Below are 13,260 nucleotides of genomic sequence, written 5' to 3' on the forward strand. Positions count from 1 at the left end.
ATTCCTCTTAAAGAAAAGCCATTCTTCACTTAGAAACAAAACTGGCTTTTCAAACTTATCCCTTAAGTTGTTTTGATTTCAATCCTTTCTAAATGACTGGCTCCGATAAAATTTGTTTTGTGCTTAACCATAATTTCAACAAATGAAGTCAGTTCACTTCAGATTTCCATAATTGCACATGCTCCTCATTAACCTTCTCCAGTAACAAAACATCCAAATAACACCCCCAAACTCACAAATATATGTGCTCCTTTTTTTTACTGAACTTTTTTTTTTTTTTTTTTTTTTTGTGCGGTACGCGGGGGCCTCTCACTGTTGTGTCCTCTCCCGTTGTGGAGCACAGGCTCCGGACGCGCAGGCTCCGGACGCACAGGCTCAGCGGCCATGGCTCACGGGCCCAGCCGATCCGCGGCATGTGGGATCTTCCCGGACCGGGGCACGAACCCGCGTCTCCTGCAGCGGCAGGCGGACTCTCAACCACTGCACCACCAGGGAAGCCCTGAACATTTAAGTTTACCTGGGTTCTGAGAAAATTCTATCTCGATGGCAAGTCCAAGTAGAAACAAGGCACAGTCGTAAATAAAGATTTGTTCTGTCTCTACCACATGCGTGGCGTCACACAAATAGTAGGTTTTGTCAGAGGTTACTGGTGTAGAAGAAAGAATCCACTACTGTTTTAAAGGCAAACTTCCTCTTAGAAAAATGAAGAAATGAGGGCACCCTGCATATGCTGCAGCCACTTGAGTGCATGTCACTGAAACAAAATCAGAAGATGGTACAATACAAGTAAAAGAAGAATAAAGAAATCCTACGTTTCAATCGATGTTTTAAAAACTTTTTTGGAGTGTAATTTACATACCATAAAATTCACCCATTTTAAGTGTACAACTCGGTGATTTTCAGTAACTTTACCAAGTTAAGCAGCCACCACAACAATCTACTTTTAGCACATGTATTTTCATCACCCCAGTAAGATTCCCTGTGCCCATTGACAGCTAATTCCCATGCCCAGCCCCAGCCCCAGGCACCTACGAATCTACTTTTGTCACATTTCCTTCTCGAAATTGAGATGAGAAGAAGAAATCCAATGATATATCCTACAAACAGGAGGATACCATTTGCTGAAGAACCCATCCTGTCAAAATAGTCTTCAGATTTCTTAAGGGAGTGCAAGGGAATCTTGGACACGAGGCATACCTAGTTTGAACAGGGTCAGAGTGGAGAGATTTAATTATCTCTCCAGTTAGAGATATAGACTTACGCAATTACAAGGGGCTTTGATAATGAAAGAATACTGTGATAAGCCTTGCTATCTAAGAAAATGTTTCTGTCTCCAAAGAAAAAAGAAGAGTCACTTTCAAGTAAAAGGGTGAACTCTCAAGCATTTCTATAAAATTCAGTCAGTATATTGTTATATTTTTGCTTCTGAGACATTAGAAATATACCATATCCTTAAGCAAATTATATTTCAATGGATTGTAATATCAGTTTCTTCTGAAATGTAAGTCACTTGGGCTTTTTTCCTCCAAGCTCTCTTGTGTATATTATTCTAATGTATTTTGAGTACAGTAAATATATCAAACTATCATGGTTTTGGTTGACAAAATACATTTCTAACCATTTATTTCCTTCCCCCAGAATCTACGTATTTTAAGAAAGCATTAGCTTCAGGTTTACCTTGCTTACATCCTGATTTCCAGGTACCGTTCCCTCTGGAAGGAACACCCAGCTTCCTAGAAATTTACTAAGAATTTTACAAGGGGCCCTTTTAATTTGAAAAAGAAAACTGCTTTGTCAAGTGATGATGAGAAATCGGGGGGGGGGGGGGGGGGAAAAAAAAAAAAAACCCTCTAACCCAGACAAGACTCTAAATTTGGGGAAATCTGTGGCACTCTTTCAACTTGCAAAATTGGTCACAAAGATGCCTCAAGAAGTTACTTTACACTGCTTGTAGGAAACTGATATTTGCTGTGTGGTTTTTTTCCCCCCCTTTAATTCCCTGTGTTAATAAAAGCAAATGTTAGTTTTGTGTCTTTGATGTGTCGGTATTTTATAGACCAGAGTTCAAATTACCCCATGGCAGTCGCTGAAGGCAGAACTTTTGGAGAAAAGCAATCACAGAAACAAACGTATTTGGCTAGCAGCGTTCATAGATTCTCAAAGCAAACGGGAGGTCTGCACTAGGAACCTAACTAGGAGGCAAAGCTTTGAGTTTAGATCTCTCAGGAGTTACTGAAGAAAGTTGAGGACTCCTTTTGAAGATCTTTAAAAAGCACGTATGACTTGTGTTTGTCTGTAAAAAGGACTGATGTGATGAGTTGCTAAATGCTAGAGACTTCTCAGATTCCCTTTCTATCCTGTGCCTTTAGAGGGAAAGAAAAGGAAATCTTAAATGGGAACTTTCCATATTCTTGGAGTAAGTAACATTTTGGAAAAAAAAAAAGTCTGGCAACGGGGCTGGGGGAGGGGAATTCTGTGATGAGACCGATGTCCACCAAACGAAAATGCCAAATAAAATCAAGGAAGGGACTGTAGGAAGGAAAGACTGGAAACGGTCTTTTCTCAGCTTTTAAGGACTCAAGGATCTCTGCTTTGTGTAACGGGCGCGGTGAACATGGGCAAGGACACCACCATCTTTCTCCGAGGTCGGTCCAACTTTTCAGTTTTCAGTGGTAACAGGCATCCCATCCCCGGGAAAAGAAGACTTTCTTGCATATTTGGAAAAAAGCAAACTGCTGCTCTGTCCTTTCAAAAGAAACCTCGTTCTCTGAATTACCCCCGGATCCGTCAAGCGCCCCGCAGAACTCCTGGTACTAAGTAAAAGCTCATTAAAAGGATCGTTTCTCCCTCCTGCCCCCCAGCTAAAACGTCCTCAGAACCGGGCAGGCACAGCGTTTAGAAGGGGAGAAGTCTTGAACAGGAAACTGTGAAGGCAAAGAGAGTCTCCAGTCAGTGCACAGTAAACCAAAGAAAGGGAACAGAGTGAAGGCCAGCCGCGCCCTGGGACGGCAAAGTCTACATTCCTACAGCTGCAAGGTGGTGGCTACTTTACGGTTTTACCCTCCCCCTCGAACTGCACTCCAGTGAGCAGAGACTTTTTTTCCAGAAGAGACGCAATGTCCTCAACCACCCCCACTCCCCGCCGCCAACCCCAATAAAATAGAAAAAGGAAGCGGGGTTGGGGGGGGGTGGACTTGCGACCCCTTTGCTACACACGACTCCAGCCCCTCCCTTTCCTCCCAGTCAACCCCTTTCTAGCCGCTTCCCAATCCCTCCGCCTTTGCTCCCCAAAAGTTTGATGACCGCAAAGGAAACAGAAAAAAGTTCTCTTGCCCAATCCTGGCGGGCGATCAGCATCTCTTTTGTTCGAGGAGAACCCACAGCCCCCCTGACGTCACCCGGAGCCCGGGCCAATCCGCGCGCGGTCGGCGGCGGCGGCGGCGGCGGCGAGAGGAGGGTGGGGGGAGTCGAGCCGGTCCCTCCTCCCCAGCGCCCAGGGCCTCGCGGGGGGCGGGAAGGGACAGTCCCATATAAACCCTGGCCCTCTGGGCTCGTCCGCTCGCGCCGGCTGCGCTTTTCAGGGCAGGAGAGAGAGCCCTAGGCGCGAGCGGGGGAGAGGGGATCTGCAGCCACAACTTCTTTCGTCCTCTCCTTCCCCTGTGTACCTCTACCCTTCCCTTTCCCCATCCTCCAGCCCTTACCTTCTTGGCGGCACTGAAAGGGACTCCGCCCGCAGGTTGCGAAGGGAACCAAACTTGGTGGCGAGTTGCCTCACCGTCTGAAGATGCTCGGGGATCCGGGGCCCCGGCTGCTGCTGCTGCTGACCGTCCTGTTCCTGGGGACAGCGGTGCCCTCCACTGGAGCCTCGAAGAGCAAGAGGCAGGCTCAGCAGGTCGTTCAGCCCCAGTCCCCGTTGGCTGTCAGCCAAAGCAAGCGTGAGTACTGACCTCGGGCTGAAACAGGCTGTTGCAGGGATGGGACCCGTAAAGCCAACCGAAGTTGTGGCTGAAGTTTTGCGCGCGCGCGCGTGTGGAGAGTGTGCACTCCTTAATGAGAGAAACCGGCTGGGGAACCAACCAAAAGACTTGCTTTGAGCAGGCTGGTTCTGAGGGCCTAGAATAAGATAATGCCTTGGAGAACAGGGGCTCTGCGAGGTCCCGCAGTGCTCTTACCAACTCAGGTCTAAGTCCTATGAATTCATCAAAACTTGCCTTTAAAGAGAAAATGATGTATGCCTTTAAACTTTCCATGTGGGATTACTGTGGGGTTAAACGTTTTCAAAATGGGGGTGAGGAGACGGTAGCTAAATAACTGTGTCGTTCCTACTTTGAATGAGATGTTACTGGTTCAGATTGCATCCTGAGCCCTCCAGGATGCTTCTCCAAGGAGATCAGAAATCCTCTTCCAGTTTTTCAGACACACCCTCCCTTTTCCTTGGCTAAAGGAAACTGCTGAATGTTGCCCTTCTCGACTTATTACCCCCAAAGAGCACTGAAATTCCTTGCATGTTTTAAAATGTAGTTCCCAGTTATCTGCTTTTCAAAATGTTTCCACGCCTTTGATGCAGACCCCTGGCCAGATGGAAATGACATCATTGTATAACATTTAACTAAGTCCGAAGAAAAACAAAAGGAATAACCAAATATCTATGTGTGCAAATTTGCGGTTAACTCTTTAGATATCTAGTCGCTTTTAATTCTCCTGATGCTCTGATGGTTAACTTTTTCCCCTACATTTGTTGCTTAGGCTCATCAGTTTAGTTGTGCAAGAAAATTCCATCATTTGGAAAAAAGAAGGATGCAAATTTAATGACTTTTCCCTTTAATTCTTTATAGCTGGTTGTTATGACAATGGGAAACACTATCAGATAAACCAACAATGGGAGCGCACCTACCTGGGCAGTGCCTTGGTCTGCACCTGTTATGGAGGGAGCCGGGGCTTTAACTGCGAGAGCAAGCCTGAACGTAAGTGGGGGCAGGGGGAGCCTGTCTTGTACTTAATATCTTCTCATAGATGGAGAAGTAGTGCCTGTTAATTAAAGTTAGCATTAGTAATAAAATTACATTCACCATTTCCCCAATAGAATTATTTGTCATTTCCTCTTGAAAAATGTTTAATAACTGCTTCTATTTGCTTCTCACATTTTCCTTTTACCTTTAAAACAATAGAACAAATGTATCTCAAAGTAGTTCCCAGAGTCTTTTTTGGGGGTTTTACTTTCCCAAAGCCTTTGATGAAAAAAAAAAAAGAAAAATGTTGTGTGTTCCTGCTTCCTCCAAAAAAAAAAATGATTATAACATTTTAATTTATTAGAAAGTAATTTCAAATCTTAAACTGTAAAATTATGGGACAGAAAACACTTTGGGCAGTACATTGTAAAGTGATTTGTCCCCTGCAGTTCAACATAAAATCATTAACCACTTCAAAGTTGTCCTTCCTTTATGACCCTTGATATATTTCTTGTAAATTATGGCAACTCCTACAGAGAAGCACTGATGAGGCTAAAATGGAAATAGTAGGATTAATAACTGACAGTGCCTTGGGAGGGGCGGGAGGAGGGGCTCTTCAGATTGTTTATTTTTATGTGGACCTTGGTTTGACTTTCTGAGCCAGAGAGGTGAATCCAAAGCCCTTCCTTCACAATCTAGCCGGTCCTAAGGTCATACGTTATGGCTTTTTCCTAAGGGCCTGAGAATCCTTTCCAATGGCTATTCATTTCCAGAAAATTAGAGAACTTGTCGAAGATTGAAAACTGAGGCTTTATTAGAGCCTAGGGTAAAATCGAGATCTCCCACGTCAATTTTTTTAAACTTTCCGTTTGCCCCTTGCTACTCATAGAATGGAAAAGTGAGTTTTCCTTTGGATGGGAGTAGTGAAAGAGAAAAGCTTTTACATATGTAAGGCTCATGTGAACTTTCCTTCTCCCCTCAGCTGAAGAGACTTGCTTTGACAAGTACACTGGGAACACTTACCGGGTGGGCGACACTTACGAGCGCCCTAAGGACTCCATGATCTGGGACTGCACCTGCATTGGGGCTGGGCGAGGGAGAATAAGCTGCACCATTGCAAGTAAGAATGGCCTTCTGTCAAGGGATGCTAAAATAGCACAATATGAATTTTTCCGTTACCATCACTGTCACCTTCTGTTATCCATGACTGGATATTCCTAATGTGGGGATTACCCTAGGTGACCAGGCAGTTTTGTGTGGCCACCCGACTGGTTCCTGTGCTTCTGGAAGATGGCTCTGAGCATAGGTGGAGTCAGTGTTTAGTCTGTGTGCATTTATGAGTGTGTGTCTGTGTGTGTGTGTGTGTGTGTGTGTGTGTGTGTGTGTGTGTACACGTGTACGTACATAACATAACCACGTGGATTTCTTGGGTTCCATTGCATTCTTAGGTGAGTTGCCCATTTTACGTTATCTGGGCATCTTCAAGCCAGACTGACCATGTGGTGATCTGCAGTGATTGGGAAGATGGTCACGAAGAGTGAATTAACCATTGTGTGGTCTGCTCTTCTTGTTTGCAATGCCCAGACCTCTTGGATCTCACAGAAACAGTCTGATTTCTTTGTAACCAATAGTTTATGCCCGGGAAGCAGATCTCTCTATTCCCAGGAATAATATGGAATGATTAGCCTGATAGTGTTTCCAGGGTACTCTGGGATCTGGACTGACTCTCAGCAATTCTAGTTTAGCTAAGTCAAACTTTCCAGTATGATTCATTGGGTTACCAATAGATTCTATTAACATAGCATTTAGTTTTTTTTTAATCCATCGTTGTATAAAGTCACTTGATGGCTCTGTCGAAAAGACAAATCAGTCTCTTGTGAATAAGCCCAATCAGCCTTTCCCATATTTAATGTCAGGCTTTATCCAAGTGTACTGGTAAATCTTAAGAGTCAGTGTCCCATAGCGTTTACAGTCTAGTGGACAGTTTAACCTTTGCATGTGCCCTTGTGTTAAATAGCCTAGAAAAGTACCCAGATTTCTACACTTGCTATATATACATCTATTTCTTTCCATCAAAATGACATTTCTAGGGTGAAATACAGACTCTCCACATCCTGAAAGCTGGAATGCTAGGCCTGATGTGGCTTTTTTCATTGAATTAGTCTCAGACTTAACCCGCTGTGTATGTGAGAGGCCATGCCTGGCAACCTTTCTTTACTGCTTTAGAACCCAATTTCCTGTGATCTCTCTGGGGAACTAGGATTTATGTCTCCTTTCTTTGCCATTCAAATTTTCTCTGTGGTTTCCCATTGTGCTTAAACAAGACATTTAATTGAATGACCCAAAGTGACCAGACCTGTTAGCTTTTCCCCTGTCTCTGATGGGAAAGCTGTTCTCTTACTTTGGCTAACCTAAGTGCCTGTCCTGGTTGGAACATGAGACTTTTCTTAAAAATATTTTCTAGACCACTCTCTCTAACATTGGCTTTTTATCTTGATCAGACCGCTGCCATGAAGGGGGTCAGTCCTACAAGATTGGTGACACCTGGAGGAGACCACACGAGACTGGTGGTTACATGTTGGAGTGTGTGTGTCTCGGTAACGGGAAAGGAGAATGGACCTGCAAACCCATAGGTGTGTGACTCCTGGGGATGAATGAAGGGTGGGGAGGCACAGTTAAAATATTGGGTTGAGCCAAAATCGACTTGGACAAGATACATGAATTCCAATAAAAAAGATAACAAACTGAGAATTCTATTTCAAATAATGAAATCTTATTAATCCATAGTCTTCTTAAAGGAATCAGATCAAAAAGTACCAACCATGTATAGATGTCTTAATTTTGTTTCAAAAACACAAGATAGAGTTGAAAGATTTAGGAAGAAGTCATTTGTTTTCTCTAAGATCTGATTTCAGATTTCTCCTTGGTCAAGATGACAGTTATTTAAAAGAAAAAAAAATGACCCTTTTGACATATTTCTTTATTGGAACGCACTGGACAAAAACACGATATGGTGTGTGCTCTGTCATCCCCTTGGTCATTTTTTGTCAAAATAAAAATTGCTGAGTTTCTTTTTGTGTCAATCCTCAGCTGAATTCTATTGATACAAATCTAAAAGTTTTTGACTATAAATTTTATTCTGATTGTTCTCTAATTCAGCGGCTTTTATTTTTCTTTGTGTTGTCTCTGTTTTTACAGCAATCCAAATTTTAAATAGCTTTCTTGTCATTTTTTTTTAGGCATTAATAATTGGTCTTTCATAATTAAGGTTGGAATTTTGCATATTTACTCTCCCTCTGGATACATACATAGATCTTTTTCACTCAAAATACTGGTGTGAATAATGGTACTAGCGGAAAATATACAGTCCATGGACTTATTAGGAGAACAGAATTTCTGCCTGCCAACTTGGCTCGAGCTTTCTTTCGCTTTGGTTACACAATGTGCTTAGTTACAGGGCGTGCCTTTCTTTTTGAACAGAGTACCACTTAAAAAAATGTGGCTGGATTTTTGCTTACACAGTACAATTTAAATTACAGGGAAACTGCCCAATTCAAAATAACCCCTTTTTTTTCTGTTTTTCTTTCAAATTCCCCTACAGCTGAGAAATGTTTTGATCACGCTGCTGGGACTTCCTACGTTGTCGGGGAGACCTGGGAAAAGCCTTATCAAGGCTGGATGATGGTGGATTGTACTTGTCTGGGAGAAGGCAGTGGACGCATCACCTGTACCTCCAGGAGTATGTTTTAGATCTTTATGTTAAAGATGAGACCAGGCGTTGTGTTCTGGATTCCTAGAGAGAATTGTCATGTGATGTCACTTAGAACACGTCCATTTCCACCAACGTGGTAACATTTGGATGTCAAGAAAAATTCCATAAGCAACTTACTTTGCTTCTTCAAAGAAGACTAAATTAAAAAAAAAAAAAAAACTTAGTTCAATAAGGTCTTAGGTTATCAGCTACTGAGGAAAAAACGTTAATATGCATTTAAATGCCAAATGTGTTGTGGACCTGAAGATTAGTTGCAAATGTTTCATCTAAAGTATCACTGAGATATTTTCTAAGTAGCAAAGAAATCGTTAAAATAACAGGCAAATGCATCTTTGGGCATGTGGGTGCTCTTGACATAGAAAGGAGCTAAAGCTCTAAAGTTTTTGGTTTCCTTCTATGTTTGAAATTTAAATAAGGCGTATTCATTGACAAAATTGATGAAAATAAAAGGTACTTACCCCATAGGTTAAAATTATGTGTTTATTCTAGGGTTAAGGACGGTGTCTCTTTAGGTTTACCAGTGCTGTGAAGAAGCTACCCTCTGGTATCTCTGCTGCTCTAAGACTGCCCTGGAGCCTTACTTGTTGCCTTAGGGGTTCAAAGCTCCTTTTGTGAAATTTCAAACCAATAGTGATTATAGAGTTTGCTAAGCAAAACAGCCATTAGCTATCGATGTTATAAATACATTTAAAATCAAATCTAAATAATTTTGAACATATTTTATTTATCCAGCTTAAAGCACTTAGCCATATTAACATGTTCATCATCCAAATTTGAATTCTTTGCAAGCAAAAAATTGTCTTTCCTGAAAAGTGATAACAATTCTAACCAAATAGTTCCCAGAACCTTCCAGTTCATTAAATCTTTTGCATTTAAAATTTTATTATGATTCTCAGACTTCCAAGACCTTGGAGGCAATGTTTTAGCTTAAGACAAATTAGATATTTGACTTAAATTCTTATCTATTATTTAAAACTCTTCTAATAGCAAGTTGGGAAAAGTTTCTCAAAGAAAAGTCATTTATTCCATGAAATTGTATAAGCCCCTACTTTATACAAGATGGTATAGGGATGCAAAAATGAATTGGACATTAACCCAGCTTTCAAAGAGCACTTAGTAAGTAGGTCAGAGTGATGAGAAAGGCTTGTACATATTCACATTCTACAAAGCACAGTATTAAGGACTTCAAGACAAATACTGAAATAGTGCAATGGAAGTTCAGGGGAAGACATCACTTTTAGCTGGGAATTTGGGGAAAAGTGTAACCAGCAATGATATCTTTATTCAGACTTCTGCTGTGGTGGGAGATCAATGTGGGTGTGTATTTGTGTGAACTTACATTAACTAATTATTTTTTCTCTAACCCAGTGCAATGATTTTCTGATTCACAAACAAATCAAATCCTCTCTACTCACATTGTAGCATATGGGCAAAGCTGGATTATAATTGAAACAATCTATTTGCCAGATAATTGAACACATAGACGAGTAGTAATTTAGTTACAAATTATCATTTTATATTAATAATCCCACTTTTCCGTCAGAGAGTTAACACCGAGCAATTCAAAAGAGGCCATTTTGTTATTGATGTTAAATAGATGTTTGTTTGTGGAGGTGGGGTGGGACCAGGGGAGAGAATAGTTTAGTTGGTAGAAGAGGTTGGTAGTCCCCTGAATTGTTTTACATAACAAATGAAGAAAGAGACGCTGCTATCTTTTAACTGCTCCTTTGGGGCAGTTGGGGGAGACCCTTTGAGACCTACCTGCCTCCCTATTGTTCCTAGTTTTCTAAAGAGAGTCCCCTATGGAAAGGCAGGCTGTATACAATAATGACTATGAGAAAGCCCGGAGAGCCTGAGAAGGAAAGAGAGGGGAGACTAGAAAGCCAGAGGATGAATTTGGTCAAATGAACAATGTGAAAACAATGTAGTGAATGAAAGATTTGACTTTTACCAAATTTAATGAATTGAATGAATGAATGAAGATTTAATGAATGAAAAAAATTGTTTTGGCAGACAGAGAAGTGGAACTAGACTACATCATACAGCTCCCTTCACACTGTTTCAAATGCAATCCCATCTTTCAGAAGTTAACACCCGCGGCACCACAGCTGAATATAAATGTATCATCCAAAAACAGCACCAAACTTGAAACAACTCTTTTTTTAAAATTTTTATTAGAGTACAGTTGACTTATACAGTGTTGTGTTACTTTCAGGTATACAGCAAAGTAACATACATATACATATATCCACTCTTTTTCAGATTCTTTCCCCATATAGGTTATTACAGAATATTGAATAGAGTTCCCTGTGCTATACAGTAGGTCGTTATTAGAAACAACTCTATTCTTATTTTAGGTTTGCACTGAGCACTTGCCAAGCTCGACCTGATTTACATGTTTCAGTGTTTCCTTTCTGACACAGACAGATGCAACGATCAGGACACTAGGACATCCTATAGAATTGGGGATACCTGGCGCAAGAAGGACAATCGGGGGAACCTGCTCCAATGCATCTGCACTGGCAACGGCCGGGGCGAGTGGAAGTGTGAGAGGCACACAACCCTGCAGACCACGTCTGCCGGTGAGTCTCAGGGTCAGTGGAACCCAAATGGGGGCGCCTTGCATAAAGTATTTCTGCAAATCCATCTTTCCCTTGACATGCCATTGAAGGATGATTTGCAGTGTTTTGGCTAGTAAGCTGAGTTCATTTGCAGACTCTTAGTTGTTAAAAGTTTGTTTAATGTCAAATTTTAAACTTAAATAAAAATGAAATGAAAATGGATCTTAGGGGGAAAAAATCCATTTTAGCCCCAAGAGGTAAAACTGATGTCTAAGAAAATGCTAACCTACATGATTTATACATAAAGGTATAGATAGATAAATATATATAGATCTATAGATGTATACGCATATGGATACACACATACACATACACATTTATATGTATCGTGAATATCTAAAGTGCATTTTAATGGAAATGCGAGATTGTTGTTGAGTTACATGATCACTTGATTCTTCTGCTAGGAAAAGGGGAAAAGTACATTTGTTCTTTTTCAGAATGGAATATATCTCCTTGTCCTGACATTCTGCTTTTTTTTGTAGCAGACACAGTCCTTGATGTGTGGTTTCCATGCTCCAGCAAACTTTGTTGCGTTCCATAAAATAATGCACAATCATTTTTTCCATGTATTAGCATTCACAATTTGAGAAAATCAGAGGGGGCCTAGAGATGGGAAGGAATGACACAATATCTAAGCACTTTTTAAATAAAAGAAGTTTTAATTATTTCTGGTACAAGAACAAGATCTTTGCATTGTAGCTTGTTTTGTAAGAATCTAAAGAAAGAAATAGGGGAATCAGGAGTGTGTACTTCTTTATTATTCTTGCTCTGTTTTGATCAAGTTTTCACTACACAGTGTGCTAGCATTGTTGTTTAGTCTTTTATCAATTGGTCATCTAGCTAAAACTATTAATTACTTGTTTGGATTTTTTTCCTTTTGATGAGTTTTCATCTTGCTGTGAGCACTTATGAAGGTGAACAAGATTAGATTTGATAATATCTTTGAGTTATTTGATTATTTTCAGTAAGATTGCTGCTAACCAAAAAAAGAAACAATTACAAATCTCAGTCTACTGAAGTAGTTTAAATTCAAAGGGTAGTTGGGTTAAATGCAGTAAGCATTCAATAATTGTTATCTGTTTTTATTAATATTACTAATATTATACTGAAATGGCTCCATTGTTCAAAAATGTTTGAGCAACATAGGGTTAAACCAAATGGAACCTTCTACAGGATCTTAATGCTCCTTTGCACTGTGACTCTGCCAGGTGGGGTGTATGAATACAGACGCCATGTTCCCCCAACATGTGTGACTTTGGGACTGTGGTCTGTGAAGTATTTGGGTTTTAGTGTTTAGCTTACAGAGCTGCTGAATTCAGTCTATCAGTCATTCTAGCTTCAGTTCTGATTCCACTCTTCCTTGGGCCTTGCCCTCGGGAGAACAAATTTCTATAAGTTTAAAGAAAAGATCAACATATTCTGTTGTCTTACTCTGAAAGGAAAGCAGTATTAAGAGAATTGATTGGTTTTAGAAAACACCACAACAGAATTCCCAAGTAATCCTGAGGAGAAACAAACAGTGGAAGGAGGGGCAGCGAATAGAGACTCCAATATGGCTGCCCGGGGCCTCCTCTGAGGAGCTCAGAGTTACACCAATGGCAATAGGTCTGCTGCAGAGGGGCAGGGGCTTCTCAAAACAGTATCAGGAAGAGAGATGCCCAGATAGATTGGGCGAATGGGAGATGCTAAGAGAGGAAGTGTGAGACAGACCATTCCAGACCAAGGGAAAAGCATGAGGACAGCACAGGGTGCAGAAGGGAATGATGAGCAGCTCAGTGAGGGAAGAGATAGAGCAAGGACGGAAGTGGTCAGAAGCGAGCTGAAAGCGGGTTAGGTGTGGAGGATCGTGAAGGCGTGAACTTTGAGCTCGCTGGAGTGAGTAAGGAGTTGTTGAAGGTATCTGCTCTGTTGAGTGGCA

General features: G+C 41.2%; 1 protein-coding gene across 9 annotated transcripts in view; it reads left to right on the forward strand.

Moving 5' to 3' along the window:
• The first annotated feature begins 3,547 nt into the window (after positions 1-3,547).
• FN1 (fibronectin 1) overlaps positions 3,548-13,260 on the forward strand; it is a 69,782-nt gene continuing 60,069 nt past the window's right edge. For 3 of the 9 annotated variants that reach the window (XM_027122063.1, XM_027122094.1, XM_027122073.1), the window contains exons 1-6: positions 3,549-3,935; positions 4,836-4,964; positions 5,932-6,069; positions 7,451-7,582; positions 8,551-8,688; positions 11,145-11,303. In XM_027122063.1, coding sequence (XP_026977864.1) covers positions 3,785-3,935; positions 4,836-4,964; positions 5,932-6,069; positions 7,451-7,582; positions 8,551-8,688; positions 11,145-11,303 — 847 coding nt within the window. In that variant the 5' untranslated portion in view covers positions 3,549-3,784. Of the gene's footprint in view, positions 3,936-4,835; positions 4,965-5,931; positions 6,070-7,450; positions 7,583-8,550; positions 8,689-11,144; positions 11,304-13,260 lie in introns of all 9 variants that reach the window. The other 6 variants (XM_027122096.1, XM_027122084.1, XM_027122095.1 and 3 more) reach the window with 3 other exon arrangements.

This window comes from Aethalodelphis obliquidens, unplaced genomic scaffold (genome assembly GCF_003676395.1).
Source record: "Aethalodelphis obliquidens isolate GAN/ISIS:26980383/991018 unplaced genomic scaffold, ASM367639v1 scaffold2, whole genome shotgun sequence".
Taxonomy (NCBI): domain Eukaryota; kingdom Metazoa; phylum Chordata; class Mammalia; order Artiodactyla; family Delphinidae; genus Aethalodelphis; species Aethalodelphis obliquidens.